At 49.9% G+C, this 16925-nt stretch overlaps 1 protein-coding gene across 5 annotated transcripts in view; it reads right to left on the bottom strand.

Annotated features, from left to right (window-relative positions):
• The window catches only part of Synj2 (synaptojanin 2), a 98950-nt gene that overhangs the window by 37070 nt on the left and 44955 nt on the right, over window positions 1-16925 (bottom strand). For 4 of the 5 annotated variants that reach the window (XM_051164053.1, XM_051164054.1, XM_051164055.1 and 1 more), the window contains exons 3-5: window positions 12310-12580; window positions 7900-8125; window positions 2275-2358 (exon numbers count right to left, since the gene is read on the bottom strand). In XM_051164053.1, the coding sequence (XP_051020010.1) occupies window positions 2275-2358; window positions 7900-8125; window positions 12310-12580 (581 nt within the window). The remainder of the gene's footprint in view (window positions 1-2274; window positions 2359-7899; window positions 8126-12309; window positions 12581-16925) is intronic. The other variant, XM_051164056.1, reaches the window with a different exon arrangement.

Below are 16925 nucleotides of genomic sequence, written 5' to 3'. Positions count from 1 at the left end.
CCAACAAGCCAGGGCTTGTGCTTTAGATGAAGGAGACCAGAACCCTGAGCCCTAGCAACTAGACTAAAGAACGTGAAAGAACGGGAAGATGTTGAAGATGACCCAAAGCAGGCATGGAACCACAAACCCAAGAGCTACAAGAGATCCTGGTGAGGAGAGAGAGGCTTGCCTCAGCATCCTGGAGACCCAGGCAGGCGATGGTAGCCTGACATGAGGAATGAAATTCTAATCATCAGGACCCCCCCCCGGCCCCCCCAGCAGAACCTGGAGGGAGGGCAGCCTCTCTCTCAAGGGTCCAGGAAAGGGGATATAGAGTTAGGAGGGTCGGACAAATTTTCAAATCCTTTTAATGTTCTAAAACTGTCATGGCCAATATTGAGGCTTCTGGTAAGTGCTGCATGAATATAGCACAGCCTCCCCGGACTCCTTTGTATACCATGCTCACTTGACCCGTGTGTCTCCACACACAGAGCTCAAGATGTTTCTAAAGGAAAACACAAATCGAGAGGAAAACAAGTTGGAAGCACCCTTTTCAGACGTCCATGGCCACAAAAGGAGCTGCCCTAGGGAATGCAGAGATGGGTAGGGCTCAGGTTCATCACGGGCAAGATGCTTCAGGACCGACTCCTGGATCCAAGTCTGCAGACAGGAAGTCTCTGAGACCTTCTGAGGCCTGAGTTGCAGCTGAAAAGAGAGTGACTGCCAGTGACACAGGAGTCCCAGCAGTGCTGAGAGGCTTCCAAGTTTGAGGCAGGGTGTGGCTCAATGGTTGAGCTCCTGTCCTGCCTGTGGGAAGCCCTGGGTTTGATTATCACTGGAGGGGAAAAAGAAGACTATTCTAAACTTAGACAACAGAGCTTGTTACACACTCTGCAAATGCTTCGTGTGCTTTAAAATAGTTGGAGTTAATGGTAGAAAAGTTATGTCTCAGCAGAACCATTCAAGACACAAAACGAGAACAATACATCCAGGAGATGGGCACGGTGGGACAGAGCTGTAAGCCCAGCACTTGTTAGGATTGAGGCAGGACCAATTGCCACAAGTTCAAGGCTAGCCTAGGCTCCACAGTGAGACAAAAATAGCATAACAATAACAAAAGACCTTTGGAAAGCCTCCAGGGGAATTTTGCCTGCTACAAGCTAACTCAAGCTCAAGCCTTCAGTGCCACTGGGCATCCTCATACACCTGGGATGAACTGCATGTCAACAAATCCTCACCCTCACCCCAGATCTCAGAGCCTGAATGAGCCACTCCGCCCATCCATCATACTCCAAGGGCTGACAGGGATGTGGCCAGTCCTGTCAGCGCGGCACGACATGCTGGCAGCCCTGGGGACAAGTCCAGTCTGGGTTAAGAAGCTAAGTCCAAGACTGGGCACTGTGAGCCTGAGAACCTGGCACATGATGCTCTTGGCCTCTTGGGCTGTTTGCTGGCTAACCACCCAACTCTCTTTCCATAAGAGCCTGGGCAGGAGAAGCCAAAGACTAAAGACCCAGGGAGATGCTTTCTCAGGCATTGTGGTCCCTTCAAGGCAGAACTGAACAGAGCAAGGAGGACCTTCCAGCCACTCTCCCCAAATGCACCTTGCCTGAGCCCACTTGAGGGAGCAGCATGCCATTCAGTGTTAACAGCTGTGTCCTTGGACCGTGTCCCCAGTCCCTGAACTCTTCTCAGGACGCAAAAGCCAAATCCCTCTGGCACTGCCCAAAGCTGGACTTTGGTTGGCAGAAGGTATTTTTAGAAATCATGGGAAAGCTCTGCAGTCCTCACGTAGCTCCACACAAGAATCACAGAATGCCAGACCCATGATGTAGCCACCAAGGGCCCAACAGACCCTCCTGAGCCCTCCAAGGGATTCCCAGTTGCCAAATATTATCCATAGGCTCAACTCAGGGTACCACTTAGGCCTGTTCCACCCAAGCCCTCGATGGTTCATTTCAATATATTCCTCACTGCATAAAGTTAACAGCTAATATATACATCATCTCCAGGCCCCAAACTATACCCCCCCCAGTGTGCTTGTAATCTCTCTCTCTCTCTCTCTCTCTCTCTCTCTCTCTCTCTCTCTCTCTCTCTCTCTCTTTCTCTCTCTCTCTTCCCAACCTCCCCTCGTTCTCACGCTCTCACTTGGCTTAACACAATTGGGCCAAGGAACAAGACCATAAACGCCACCATGAAAGAAACACATTTAAAGAAAACAAACTCCAGCTACTGAAAGAGACCGGAGGTGCACAGCACTGACACAGTGGAAAGCCTTCCACGTAAATCACCTACCTGAAGCCCTGGCTGCTCCCAGAACAGTGGAACGGAGCCTCGGATCTGGACAAAGGACGACACTCCATCATCCATGTAAATCGTCTGCGGCACAGGGAAACAGAAAAGAGAACGGGCTCTTCAATGAAACTGAATGTCCTGGGCTGTAATGGGATCCCGTGCCTGTGACCTGACACCAGCCTGGAGGATAGCTGGTGGACTTCAATGCCCTCTGCTCTCTCACCTACAGGGCTGCACTGCCCCTTTATCTCTCACCAGACAGCAAGGCATGCTGGCTATTGCCTGGATTTCTGAGGAGGGGTCTGCATGCAGACCTGATGTGTGCAGGAATTCTCCCTCTTATATCATGATGTTATCTGCTTCCCTGAAAAGTCTAGCACCCATTTCCCACTTTAAAACCAGAAGAAGATATACTGGGCTTTGTAGAGGGCTTAACAACCGAGGAGCTATTGATAAAGGACTGAGCCAAATAAGTCAGTTCTACTGGAAGCCCCGCCCACTGCACCTGCCACTGTTGAACTTGACAGCCCAAGTTAAGGTTCATCTTGAACTCGTCTGTAGTCCTGGCCCTGCGTCACTGTGTTTTCCAACATGCCCCAACATATACACAACAGGTTTCACAATATACAGACCCTTCATAGAAATAAATGATACTTTAATTAAAATTGATAATAATAGCACCCCCTCACCTGCTGACCACTTTTACAGTGGCCCACCTGCCTCCAGTGATGGAGGAGCAAATGACAGCTTAAAGGACACAAAAATACAGCCCTGAGTGGGCACAGGGGATGGCTGCTGTGGTTATCAGATGGTGCCCTTTATCTGTGCAACCCTAGCCTGGCCTGGCAGGGCCACCATGGGTGCCGATGTGAGTCCTTTCCATTGCTCACTGGCCTGCTCTCTTACAGGGTAGCTTTCCACCTTGGCTAGATCACACCCAGATCACACATGCATTAGTAATTCTTCAGGGGGGAGGGGGCTGGACAGTGAGACCCGAGATTCTCTGGGCCACAGGAATGCCATGAGCTTGGTATCTATGTTGTAAACTGTAATCCTAGCCTTAGTCTCCAGAGGAAACTGCACTAGGTTGGGAACATGCTGTCTGTTTCCAGGTATTTGCTACCAGCAAATGTGCCCGCCGGGTCCATTATTCCATTTGCTGCAGTGCAGCAGTGATGTGGCCTAGGCACTTTGCTGAACCACTTTCATCCCGCTTCCCTAAGTGTCATCTGGTACCTAGAGAGTGGGTTTAGGTACATTCTGGAAAACTGCCAAGTGTGGATGGGGCCACTGTGAGTCAGGAAGGCTGGGCAGGGACAGGCACTGGGGTGGGTAGGGCTAGCTGCAGGAAAGGGAGGGAGCAAGAACAGACAAGACAGGGCTGGGGACTAGGAAGAGCTCGAGTCCCGGGAAGCAAATGGAAAGGCCAGTGCTGCTATCACAGAGCTCCAGTCCTGTGCAGACAGGAGGGCCCCTGCAGGCAGCTTCCTTCATGGAGGGATGAGCATGGAAACAGGGCTGGGAAGAGGAAGAGATAACACAGGGTGGGCTCCTCCAGCTGCTGCTTCTGGATGCAGGGTTTACAGACCCAGGCCTCTATAGTTAGGGGGGAGGTCCCCTTCTGTCAGAGGTCTAGGGGAGGGGAGTCCAGTGGAAGAGGGAGGGAGGGTGGGAATGGGCGGATACAAGTGAGGGGATAACAATCAGGATGTGATCTGAATAAATTACGATAAATAAATAAATAAAACCCATGCCTCCCCACTGGCACGCTCAGGAGGACACATACACTCATCCTAGCCTCCCGTGGTTAGGTGGTGGCCTTGATTGTCAAGAACCTGATATTTATCGTGCACCCTTTCGCTGACAGGCTGAGCGACAGTGTGGCTTGTTTTTCTGCAGTTGAGTCACTGCAGCAGATGGAGCCGACTGTGTGTGACTCACAGCTGAGCTGAAAAAAGATTTCAGGCTTCCTCCCAAGGAGCTCTAGGAGGCATCTCCCACATGGACACACAGTGTGCATGCACCTACATGTGTGTACACACCACATAACTGTACATATTCACCCACAAGCATACAACACACAGAACAAATACACATGTACATATAACACATGAGTGTGTACAAACATCACACAAGGACACTTGTATGGGCAACATATAACATATGCATGCACACACCACACAGATGCATGAATACAAAACGTACATATAGACAGACATGGTCATGGACACACATGCATGTACACACACATACATACACACATACATAAATACACACACACACACACACACCTGTATGCTAGGGGCAGGAGGTGTCCTATGCTATTGTAGGCCTGAACTCCACTTGGGCATGGCAAAAACTATGGTATTAAGAAACAGTAGGCACTCAGGGGCTAACAGGCCCACCAATAGATGCTGAAGAGATTCCCAGTTGCCATTGGGCCCACCCTGCTCTGGGGAGTCATGGCCCATCCTAGAGGTCACCTCCCAGGTTCATGATGTTAGACTGCCTCAGGGCTCCGTCAGCCCCTGCCATCCTGGGCTCCTGCTCCCCATGTGGCCTGTCTATTGACAGCTGGGTTTAAGTCCATAGCCCTCGCGCCTGGTTATATGTCTAATGGAAACAGTCTCGTGGGGTTAAGTTACGTCCTCTCGGCTTCCCATTACTCTGGTGGACGGCAGATGGTAGTGTCTGCCCGTCAACAGCGATTGCTACAGGGTGCGAGGTCAAGTGATGCCAATGTGGCCAGGGGGAGGAAAAGGGAATTTAAGGAACACAATTTTGAAAAGACCACGTAGGCTTATGGGAGCCAAGAAATCCCTCTTCCAAGCCCAAGCAATCAGAAAGCAGCAAGCCTCTATGGCTTGTGTCTCTTAAAAGCGCACTGAAATTTAATCCCCATCATCAAATGGTGATTAGCACTCCGCCTTTCTGGACTGATTAATCCACTCATTAAATTAATAGTTACTGGGTTATTTTGGGAGTGAGTTTTCAAATAAAAGCCATTTTGGCTAGGCCTCCTGTGTGCTGCTTGCCGCTCACCACAGATACCCTGTACCTCAGGACTGTCAGAGAGTCAGCGTCAGACATGGATCCTCGATTTTAGGCCAAAATTTTAAGCCAAAATAAATCTCTTTTTAAATAACATACCCAGGCTGTGGTACTGTGTTACAGCAACAGGAAACAGATTGAGACGAGGCTGTAGGTCCCTGGGAGTGTGCACAGGCAGGCTGCTCTTAGCTGTAAGGCCTGAGTGGGTGGGCTGCCCCAAAGAAGAGACTGAGGAGATATGGGGTAGGGAACTTGGTCTTGTGTAGTAAACAAGTAACATGGGATAACGGGACCTACAAGTCACCACGTATATCGCATGACATAACCAGAGCAAAAGCCCAAGGCTGAGCCTGTGGAAATGTTGGCTAGTCTTAGTAAGAAAAGCAGACATCACAGGGAGACAGACTTGCCTGCAGTCAAAGCACTACCCATTAGAGGTTTATGTCCTAATGTTACGGGTTCAACTGTGTCCCTTCCAGACTCAGCATACTAAAGCCCTAACCTCCTGCGCTTCCAACTGTGGCCTTGTTCAGACGGAGGACCTCTGTGCACGTAACGGGATAAGTGAGCCCACCCCAGAGAAGGCTGACCCAGTGTGACTGTGACTGGGACGATGTCCCTGGGAAACAGTTATGTGGGAACAACAGGACTGGAGGAAGTGAGGTCGGATCCTCCCAGAGGGAGGTTCAAGACAATACAGGCCTACCTGACCTTGATTTTAGCCGGCCAGTCTCCAGGACTGAGAACAAATGCCTGTTGTTTCAACCACCCAGTGTGTGGTACAGAAGTCCCAGGAAACTCACACAGTGCCCTCTTTTAATGTTTCACATTATAGGACAGGGCAACTGTTGCCTTAACAATGTAATTTATAAGTGACAGTAAGAGACCACAGTGTTTCTAAGCTGCATGAAAACTAAACATTTGGGGACAATCAGAAGAGGTGGACAAGGAGAAGGCTGGCCTCAGGATTCCCTCTCAACCCCCAGATGACCTCTGGAAACTGGTTCTGGTACCAAGTTCAGGCTTTGTGCCCGCCAGTCAACATCGACACTGCTTTCTACCTGTGGTGGCTTGTCTAGCTCATGTTGAGCAAATCAGAAACCAAAGCAAACCAAAACCCACCAGAACTCAGACAAGGATGGGACGGTTCAAGGTGTGAGGGTAGGAACGCCAGACAAAAACGAAGGTAGTGAGGAAAGGGGAGGATGCGAGCCTTGGGAGTCATTGTCACCGTGCTGAAGTGAGCAAGAAAAATGAAAATGGCTCCCATGGTGAGAGTAAGTATTCTTTCTTCTCTCAACCAAGAGTTAACTTAATAGCTTTGTCAACATCCAAGAGGGCAGGCAAACCTCCCCTGAGATACTAATTATGCCCACGTATCTTGTGAGGGCCCCGCTCCAACTTCCCTCTGGCTCCCTTGAGGAGCCTTCATCTTTGTGCCTTTGATAGGTGACAGTGTTCTGCATTCTGGGCTCGTGCACTAGTTTGAGCCACCACTGAGTGAGCATGAGAGGTTTAGCTGTGGTGGTGAAGGACAGTCTCAACAGCGCTGAGCCCTGCAAAGCTGCTCCTGGTGTTTGTGGCCCAGGGCAGAATTACACCTGTGCCTGCCTCCCTGGGGCTTTCCTTCCTTGCAGCTGATCCCACCTGCTTTCCTGCAAGGTGGTGGCATTACCCTTTAGGGACCCAGTCGGGGCAAAAAAAAAAAAAAAAAAAAAACAACGGGTGCATAACAGCAGCATCTCCAGAAGGAGGACAGAGCTAGGAAAGAAACTAAGGAGGAATTGCAGATGGTTCTCCTCCATAGGAGCTGTCAGCATCTGCGCCCACCCCGCCCCCACATTCCCAGGCACTAACATGCTTCTAGAAGGAAGTGTTGGCAGATGTCAGATGTCATTTGTTTGTTTGTTTTTTAGTGAGTTTCTGCTCCTATCACTCTATTGTATTCTTTATTTGTCCTAAAAACACTTTCAAACCCCTATTGGTTTGTCAGCTGCTCCCGGAGCAAGGGCTACTCTTTATGTCTAGTCAGCTGCTCCCTGAGTGAATGCTACTCTTTATGGCTGTGGCTTCCATTCTTGAGTCCTTTTGCTTAAGCCACATTAGAAGACCCAGGGAGGTGGCTCAGGTGGTCAAGTGCTTGCCATAGAAGCCTGAAGACCTGAGTTCAGTCCTGAGCTCCCATGTAAAAGCCAGATCCAGTGGCCCATGCTGGTAATCCCATAGAGATAGGAGTATCCCTAAGGCTTGATGGACAGCCATTCTAGGCAAATTGGTGGGCTCTATCTACTTTCAGCTGGAGGTCTTCAGGCTTTCAAATGCATGCATGCACACGCAACATGTATCTTAAGTAAATGCCATCTTTCAAAAACAGGCTGTGAAGTAAAAAGACAGGCCATACAAGCCAGAGATAAGTTTCAAATGGTGCTCCAATTTCACATATACAGCAAGAAGCCATGGTCAGGGACCTGCTCCCATACAGCAGACCGTCTCCCACTCATGACAGAAAACCTGCAATTGTAAGATGCATTGACTCTGAGTCACTCTGGGCCCTGAACAGGCCTGGGTACTTACCTGCTCTGTCTCCACGAAGTTGGACACATGGCCGTCATCATTTACACCACGGGTGAGAAAGCGGGCACCTGCACGCTCACAGCTGATGCGAGAGATGAGACAGGCCTTGGCTTGCTTGTGGGAGGCATATACCGTGCGGATGGTCACCACCCCACAGATGATCTTCAGCAACCAGTCACAGCAGCTCACCTGGTGCTGCCTCAGGGGCACATGCAATAGCTGGTTCCTGCAAAACAGTCCCACCTTTGGGTCACCCTACCAGGCTCTACAAATGCTGCACCTCGAGCCAAGTACTAAGGAGTTTCCCATGAGGCCCAGTGCTCCACTAGGCTTTTACATGAATTTCATCCAAACAGAAACATGCTGCCTTGGAGGGAAACTCATTTAGACTTAGGACATTCTGAAGGGAGGCTCTTTAAAACTCAGAAAGTTCTCAACAGAAGCTGCTTAAGACACCAGAAGTAAACAATTCACAAGTCCCAGGATGTCTCTGAAACTTAACAAATTCATAAGGTCCCCCCTCCCATCTTAAGGTTATACAAGCAGCAAGGACTGCTAAGGAAAGGCAACTTTGGCCTGTGACCTGCCTATAAGTACTGTAGAGCGGTGCATAGTTCTGGCTTTCATAAGCTCTCACCCACACTGGAGTAGGTGTCCTATAGTGCAGCTGCTTTGAGTTCCCCATGCTTCTCTAAGTAAACTCTAGCCCATACTCCTGTAAGTAAGCCAAGTAAGTTCAGGGGCTCATCAGGTTGTACTTTGGTGATGTCATTGTTTTGGGCTGCTGTGAGTTCCTTATCTAAGGAGAAGAGACTTTTTTTTTTTTTTTCATATCCCTCAGGAAGAATTATCACCCAACAGAAGCAAACACTTTCCAGTGGGCCCTGCCGTTTGGACATATAGATTTAGGAGGTTCTGTGCTTCAGAGACTAAATGGCAGAGCCAATATGATTTGTACAGGAGGAAAAGGCCAGAAGTCTTTTTTGTATGCTACTGGCTGGTGACAGCAAGAGCCAGAGGAAACAAAGCTGGAAAGGAAGCCTTGTTTAGACCTGTGTCTGCCTTATTTTTTTTTTATTAGAATAAAAAATTAACTCATGGGTCTAGAGACCTGGCTCAGTGGCTGAGAGCTTGGGCTGCTCTTGCAAAGGACCTGGTTTCGTTCCCAGCACCCACATTAGGAAACTCACTGATACGTCAATTTTAGCTCCAGAAGACCCAACTCCCTCCTCTTCTGGCCTCTGTGGGCAACCGTACCCATGTGCCCACACCCACACAGAGGCACACACATAGTTAAAAACAAACCTTTAAAAATTACTTACGTTCTAACTTGGAGGTAGTGGTGCACGCTTTTAATCCCAGCAACCATGAGGCAGAGGCAGGGGGATCACTGAGTTTGAGGGCTGCCTGGTCTACTGAGTGAGTTTCAGGACAACCAGGACTAACCTCATGTTTTGATTAAATAATAATAATGGGTAAAGATAAAATAACATAAAACTATTAATTATGGATGCACTTATGTAAATCACACACACACACACACACACACACACACACACACACACACACACACGAGGTGAGGTGAATATAAGGAAAACATTATTAAGAAATCCAAAGTAAGTTAAAAGGGATTAGATAAAAATAAAAGTTGATGAAAGCTGCAGTCTATTTCCTCTCCACGCCCTGCAGATTATTCTATGCTCTGAAGTCTGTGCTGACAGTGATGGTTGAAACAGGACACAAGTGAAAGTACACAAAGTGCTATTCCTGAAGTGTTAGCATGGACTGGTTTAACCCATTCATGCTGTGACCCCATGTGAAAGGGGTCATTATTATCGGAAATGCCATTTTTATAACACTGAAGCATGAGAAGTAAAAATCTTGCCCAAGACCAAAGAGCTGGCAAACACAGTGTGACGTTCTAAAGCCTGAGTCTGGGAGTTTTCTTTACTGATTGATTCATTTGTCAGCTACTGTAGCGCCAGGGATAAAACTAGGCTTCATGCGCGCTGGGCGAGTCCTCTGTCACTGCCAGCTCCAGCCTCAGGCCTCCTAGATGAAAGCCCTATAACTGCAGAAGGCCACAGTACCCTCCCATCCCCTATCAGTCAGCCTCCCTCATGCCCAGGGGACCCCAACAGTGCCAGTCTGAGCCTTGCCACCAGGGAACTTTCTCTTACAGGGTCTGGAACAAATCGAGGTCACAATGGCCTATTTCTTTAAAAAAGGAAGCTGAATCCTGCCCTTGAGCTCAGTTCCCTGGTGATGCTCACAAGCCGAGGCTCTTGGCTTCTCAAAGCCTTTGCCCTCAGGCAAGCTTTTGGGAATGTGACTACTGCTACAGCTAGCTACAGCTACTGCTACCCACCCCACCGCTACACCTACCCAGCTGTGGGAGCCCTGCTCATCTGCTGAGTTCTCACAGGTGCAGCATTGCTGTACGTGAACATTGCTAAGAAGGAAGACTTTACAAAGTCAGGCTTCTTAAGTGCCACTCTATGAAGTTCAGACAATAAACTACTCTAGTGACATACATTAAGTGGTCTGTTGGCCTTTCTGCTATGTCCCCTGTCACTGAGGGTATAGAGAGGAGCCTCTGTCAACTGGACAACTTGGATCAATTGATTTAGGTGACTCTGGGGAGGGCACTTCAGAGCCCAGGAAGAAGAGACCCAAATCTATAAATAACAGCTTTGTACTTCCTGCCAGGCTTCAAGTGCAAGTGACAGGCCCTGGGGATGGATGACCCCACTGCTGCCCTCTTGCCATGCTCACCAGCTGTATCCTACATGGTCTCCATCGGCCTCCTGCCGTGGCTTCTAGAGTGATCCGCCTGTGGCCACTCTGCCTGCTGACTCAGATGTGGTCAGTTTCATGGGTCTCAACAGGGGCGCTTGGGGTGGGCACCCCACCTGGCACATTCCACAGCCAGCTCCTACTCCCAAATGCAAATCTAGTCTGGCATCTACTACAACAGGGGTACAATGAGCCTCTCCTCCTCCAAGCTCCCAGCTCCATCTCTTTTATCTTCCTGACCCTATTTGAGCTCACATCTCTGCCACAGATCAGCCAATGGGAAAGCAGTTACAAAAGTGCTAAGCAAGCCATATACCTAGGTTTTACGGCCTCCAAGGAATACCACATCTTCTTTTGTGTTAACATACATCCCTGCTTTAACGTTGTTTCTGAACATCATAGCTGTGGACAACCCTTCAGGAGTATGTGTGACAGTGCTAAGGCACATGCTGGCTCCCCCAAAGAATAATCAGATATCGCCGGGTGGTGGTGGCACATGCCTTTAATCCCAGCACTTGGGAAGCAGGGGGAGGTAGATCATTGTGAGTTCGAGGCCAGCCTGGTCTACAAAGCAAGTCCAGGACAGTCAAGGTAATACACAGAGACACCTTGTTCTCAAAAAACCAAAATAATAATAATAATAATAATAATAATAATAATAATAATAATAATAATAATAATAGTAGTAGTAGTAGTAGTAATAGTAATAATAATATAGCAAAGAAAGTCCAACATGCATCAGGCATCTGCCGCTAAGTGTGTGGTCTGCAGCCCACCTGGGCAGCTGATTAAACATGTGGAAAAAGCCTCAGACCCTGCCCCCACCCGCTGTGCTACAGCATGCATCAAGACAGGCAGGATTTGTAGGTATCCTAAACCTGACCATGTAATCTGGCAGACTGAGGGGGACCCCAGGGGATGTTGAGGCAGGGGGCCAGGGATGGATGTGGATGATGTGGCGAGAGTTACTTTACCAGCAGAAGTGAGGGATTGTGAAGCCCTGCGGAGTGGGCCCTTGCCCTACCACGGGAGCCTTTGCCAGCTTCTGTGGGCAAAGCTAGGTGGGTGCCAAGCAAGGACAGGGACAAGCCTCCATGTCTGTGTCTTGCTGGGAGACTGGGGTGGCTCCACAGGGCTCTACTTAGACTAAAAGCCTTAAAAGACAAGGGTTTCTGGGACACCCAGGATTCCCATCACACAGAGTCTGCCTGTTTCTCTCTTATCCCCAGCAAGTCTGAGGAGAGAAGCCCTATATAGAAGGCCTGGGTGGTCCCGGCAGTTACTGTACCTCTCAGCTTCCACAGGGCAGGGAAGGTCCATGACCCAAGTCCTGTCGTCTGAGGAGAGCACCACTGAGCAAGTGAAGGCCCAGCACTCTTTATTCTGAGAGCAGTTTCTTTTCTACATCTACCCCGGGCCATGTGAATACATTCCTGGGGCTAAGCCCACAGGGTGGGGATGGTGAGTTAGGTATCTTCCCTTCTCTCACTGCACAGAGAGCAAGCGCAGCTCGCCACGCCCGCTCCAACGCTGACCCAGAACAGGCAGATGCAAGAAAGAAGGCAATGGCTCAAGTGTCACCCAGAATCTGCCCTCTGTGACCCAGTTCCTTACCAGAAGAAGGAGGTCCCCCATTCAGAGCAGTCATCACCCTGTTTCTGCGCCCTGATGGTCAGATCAAAACAGGAGCCATCATTGGGCCATGCGAAGTAAAACACCCCTGAGCCCAGGATTTTCCTCAAGGCGGCCAGGCGGTCATCTTCCTTGGCCTCTTCCTGCAAGGGGCAAAACTCAGTGGCAGTAATTTTGTAGATCTCTGCCTCTGGAATTCTGCCCACCGACGTGCAGCCTGTCACCAACACCAGAAAGCTCAAAGAGATGTCACCTGGAAGGGGGGATCAGACGGAAAAGATGGAGGATTATGGATGCTGCTGAGCTGGCTGCAACCAGAGTTAGCCTCAATCCTAACTGCAGGGCCGGTCTAACTTCTGCCCCTAGGCTTAGGGTGGTACTGTCCCCGCTACCCAGCCCGTACCCCACCAAACTGGAGCACTGCTGCCATACCCATCTCCCTCAGCCTAGAAAAATAGCCTCGGCTCTAACAGACCCTAGGGCGATGCTGATGTGAAGGCTTTCCCACCCCAGTCTCCTCTCCCTCCTCAGCCTCAGCTCTATCCTGACAGGAGGAAAAAGAGAAGCTTTGGGTCCTAGCCATCTATCTACCTTCTAGACCAGCCCAAGCCATTTAGTCATCCTTTCTTTCTTTCTTTCTTTTTTTTTTTTTTTTCCTTTTTTGTTGTTGTTGTTGTTGTTGCTGCTGTTGTTTTTCAAGACAGAGTTTCTCTGTGTAGCCTTGGCTGTCCTGGACGTGCTTTGTAGTCCAGGCTGGCCTCAAACTCACGGAGATCTGCCTGCATCTGCCTCCCAAGTGCTAGGATTAAAGGCATGTGCCACCACACCATCCATCCTTCCCTTTCTGGCCCCTGGTCTCTTCAAATCTGTGCCCAGCGCCTTCAATCCATCCTCCTTAGCTGTGCCCAGGCCCTTCAGCCCCCACCCCTCAGCCACTGCCTGGGCTCCCTCACAGCCATAGCAGGCATAGCCTACTCAAACTCAGATGATAGCAGACCTCCCCTGTTCAGATCCCTCTGTGGCTCTCGCTGGCACCCTGGCACCCCCTGCCTCCACAGGTCAGAAATGAACCCCCATCTTGCTCCACACCCTGTCCCATATCCTATTCCCATCCCATATGGGGACTGCTCCCCAGGCAGCTGCTCGCCAGGGTGGTGTTCTGCTGCTCCTCAGTGTAGCACATGCTTTTACACTCACCCTGTAGTTTTATGGGAGACATCTTCCCATTTGGATAAAGGTTCTGCTGCCATCTGCCCAGCAAAGGACTCCTTCCAACTTCCTTACTAACTGCCCAGCCTCGGCTCTTTGCTGGCAGGGAAGAGGAATAAGCTTCGGGGCCTTCCACCTTCCAGAATACCACGATCCTTCCTTGACTGGGTAAACCCGCACCCCTCCCTTCTGGTCTGTAGGCAGCACCTCCTCCAGGAAGCCAGTCCTGCTCTCCCACGACACAGCCGGGTGCCCCTCTTTGCATCAGAAACTTCCCAGTAGCCCTTAGACACCAAAAGCCAGTAGCTGTTGCTCCAGCTGAGGCTCCCCAGCAGCAAGACGGTATATATCATCCTCTCCCAATGGTACGGGCGTGTGAACACTTGTATAGAAATCCCAATGCAGGAGACTGATACACCCTTCTCCAAGACCCTGCCACACTGTCCCTGGCTGTTACCTTTCTGTCCTATGTACTACCCAAGTCAAGGGTAGTGGTGACCATGCTGTGTGTCCCTTCCAAAGACAGAGCCCAAGAGACAGCCCCAGTAGGTGATGGGCCTGCCTGGATCTATCAGGATCTTTTTCATACCCTTCTGAGGTATAAGGGATATGTCCCAGCAAAGTTTACTCCAACTGGCCAGAGGCCTCCTCTCACAGGCTGAAATGATGCTTTCTGCCATCCCTATGTCTCTACACACACTTATTAAAGTCCACAAAAGCACCAATCCTGTCGCCCACCACCTCCAGCCGGCTGCCTCTTCTCACACTTCACTGGAGGAGTGCAGCTCCCTGAAGGGGTGCCTGATTTTTATTAAACACGCTGAGTAAGTAGGTCATGGCTCACACATGCTGGCTGATGCACTGTGGGGAGGCAGGGTGCACACAGAGCTAGGATATTGGCTCGGCATGTGCATCCCCAGGAAGGCACTTTGAGACAGCGGAAGAAGCAGTGTTCTGCTGGGCCACTGAAGCACTTAGGCCTGAGGTTTTCCCAGTAGGACAGGTGAATTTCAGTGGGGCTGGCATCCCCGAGGTTAAAAGAATCCACAGCCTTAGCACCTGGCTGCCTGAATGGATGAGCTTAGCGCTAGGGAAAAGCAGTTATCCAGCCAAGCCTCTTGGCCCAGCTGAGACAGGCGCCCACGATCTGGGCGGGGGGCTCAGTGAAGGAGAAGAGGATGAAGAGGGCTTATAGAGAATGAGAAGGGATGGTGCCACCACAGGAAGGTGACATCCAGCTGGGGCAGGGCTCCAGAAGATCTGAGTAAATTAGAGCCACCAATAGGAGTGTACAGCAGAGCCAAATACCTTAATATGGCTGACAAACAGTAACTTAGTTGTCTCAACAACCACAGTTGTCAGCCCCCCTTTATAGAGGCAGGAAAAGAAGCAAATGGAGGCTGGGAAGCCAGAGGTGACTCATTAGGGAACTGGCATCATCTAAATGCACTGTCTGGCTATAGACCACTTGGGCAAGTTATTCAGGCTGAGTCTGGCTTCACAGCTGGTAGTCACGCTCCGGATAGGCAGTAGTGCCAACGGGCCTAACGACACTACTCTTGAGGGCTGCCATTTTTATTTCACACACAAGTGTCCTCAAGGGAGCGGAATCACAATCCAGGCACACTATTCTGCGTCGAAACACTATTCTGTAAACATGGGATTTCCTAGACAGGCATTGTGGCACACGCCTTTAATCCCAGCACTTGGGAGGTAGAAGCAGGTGGGTTTCTGTGAGTTTCAAGGCTAGCCTGGTCTACAAGGTGAGTCCAGGACAGCCAAGGCTAAACAGAGAAACCACGCCTCGAAAAATCAAAACCAAACCAAACAAAACACCCATCCTGGGATTTCCTTTAAATCTGAGGTCTGCCTGCCCCTGGCCTTTTGGTACCGTGATCTTGGACTAGAAGATAGACACCTGAGATGTCTGTGAGCCACAGCTCTCGTTTCTGGAACTTTGCTGTAGCTGCTCAAACCAACAGAGTACTCTTCGCTTATTTAAAAATGCACACCCACACTTTCACCAGAAGCTTAAAAGTAACACTGAGACGGGGGGCTGAGATTAGTTCTCTCAGGCCTGGTGCTCTAAGCATTGTTAAAAATCTTCCAAAATCATAATTAATGTTAGTAAGTTATTTAAGGCTTTATGGTGAGAATCCTGGCACTCATTTTTCCTATACATAGGTAAGGGCAGTGGGCAATCTGACTCTAATTGGCAGCTGTTGGACTCTTGTTGCCTCGAGCAAAAAGATTGCGACAGCTGGTGGATTACCCTTGTGCTAACTCCAGCTGTTTTGAAGACTCCGCAAATGTCTTGAGAAAACTATACAATGATCACAGCTGTGGCTCTGGCTCCTGAAGGCACAGCCTCAGCCAGGGCTGTTCAAAAGAGCTCATGTCAATCTTACGCTGCTATCACAAGCATCATAAATGACATTGCAGGGGTTGGGGATCTAGCTCAGTGGTAGAGCGCTTGCCTAGCAAGCGCAAGGACCTGGGTTCGGTCCTCAGCTCTGGGGAAAAAAAAAATGACATTGCAACCACTTCCACCAAGTCCAAAGAGCCCTGTCCCAGTGGCCTAGCTAAGGGACTGTTGTGATTGGGGCAAAAGGGACAATACAGTGATTAGTACAAATACACACTTTTATTTATATGCAAAGTGCGCAGTGATTAGTGCAAACACAAACCTTAATTTACATGTGAGTTGTGGCCTGATTGGTCCAAATACCCCTTTCTTGGCTAAATAAGCAGGCTGCTCTGGCTCAGTTAGTGAGTGGGTGGGAGACAGCAGCCTGCGCTGCCCACCCTTGGTGTTGCCACCCCAGCCCAATAAACTGCTTCTCTTAAGGGAAGAAAACAGCAGCAAACTGCAGCAGCAGCAACAAGCAAGCAGGCAGCAGGCCAAGCTGCAAAAGTGGCAAGGCAGCTGGCTGCCTGACAGAAAAAGTAGCCATGGCAGGAAAAGGGCAGACGGCAGACAGTGCCTAAGAGAATGAGGGCCTCAAGAAAAGGAGGGCAGGTTCTAAAGGGCCTGAGAATAGACTGCTGTCTCTGGAAGAGTTCCAGGGAGCTGCCAAGCCTCTGAGGTCCAGGGTCGCAAACATTCAGGGGCTGGGAGCCATGACAGGGGCTGCCCACACACCTCATTGTCAGATGCTGGGAAGGGATAAGGAGTCTGGGTTACTGACTTCCTGCAGGCTTCCAAGTTTTTTTGTTTTGTTGTTTGCTTGCTTGGTTGGTTGGTTGGTTTTTCAAGACAGAGTTTCTCTGTGTAGCCTTGGTTGTCCTAGACTCACTTTGTAGACCAGGCTGGTCTCGAACTCACAGACATCTGCCTGCCTCTGCCTCCCAAGTGCTGGGATTAAAGGTATGCGCCACCATGCCCGGCT

Source organism: Acomys russatus, chromosome 21, assembly GCF_903995435.1.
Source record: "Acomys russatus chromosome 21, mAcoRus1.1, whole genome shotgun sequence".
In the NCBI taxonomy this organism is placed as follows: Eukaryota; Metazoa; Chordata; class Mammalia; order Rodentia; family Muridae; genus Acomys; species Acomys russatus.
The sequence above is the reverse complement of the archived record's forward strand: the minus strand, read 5'-3'. Positions and strand labels throughout refer to the sequence as shown.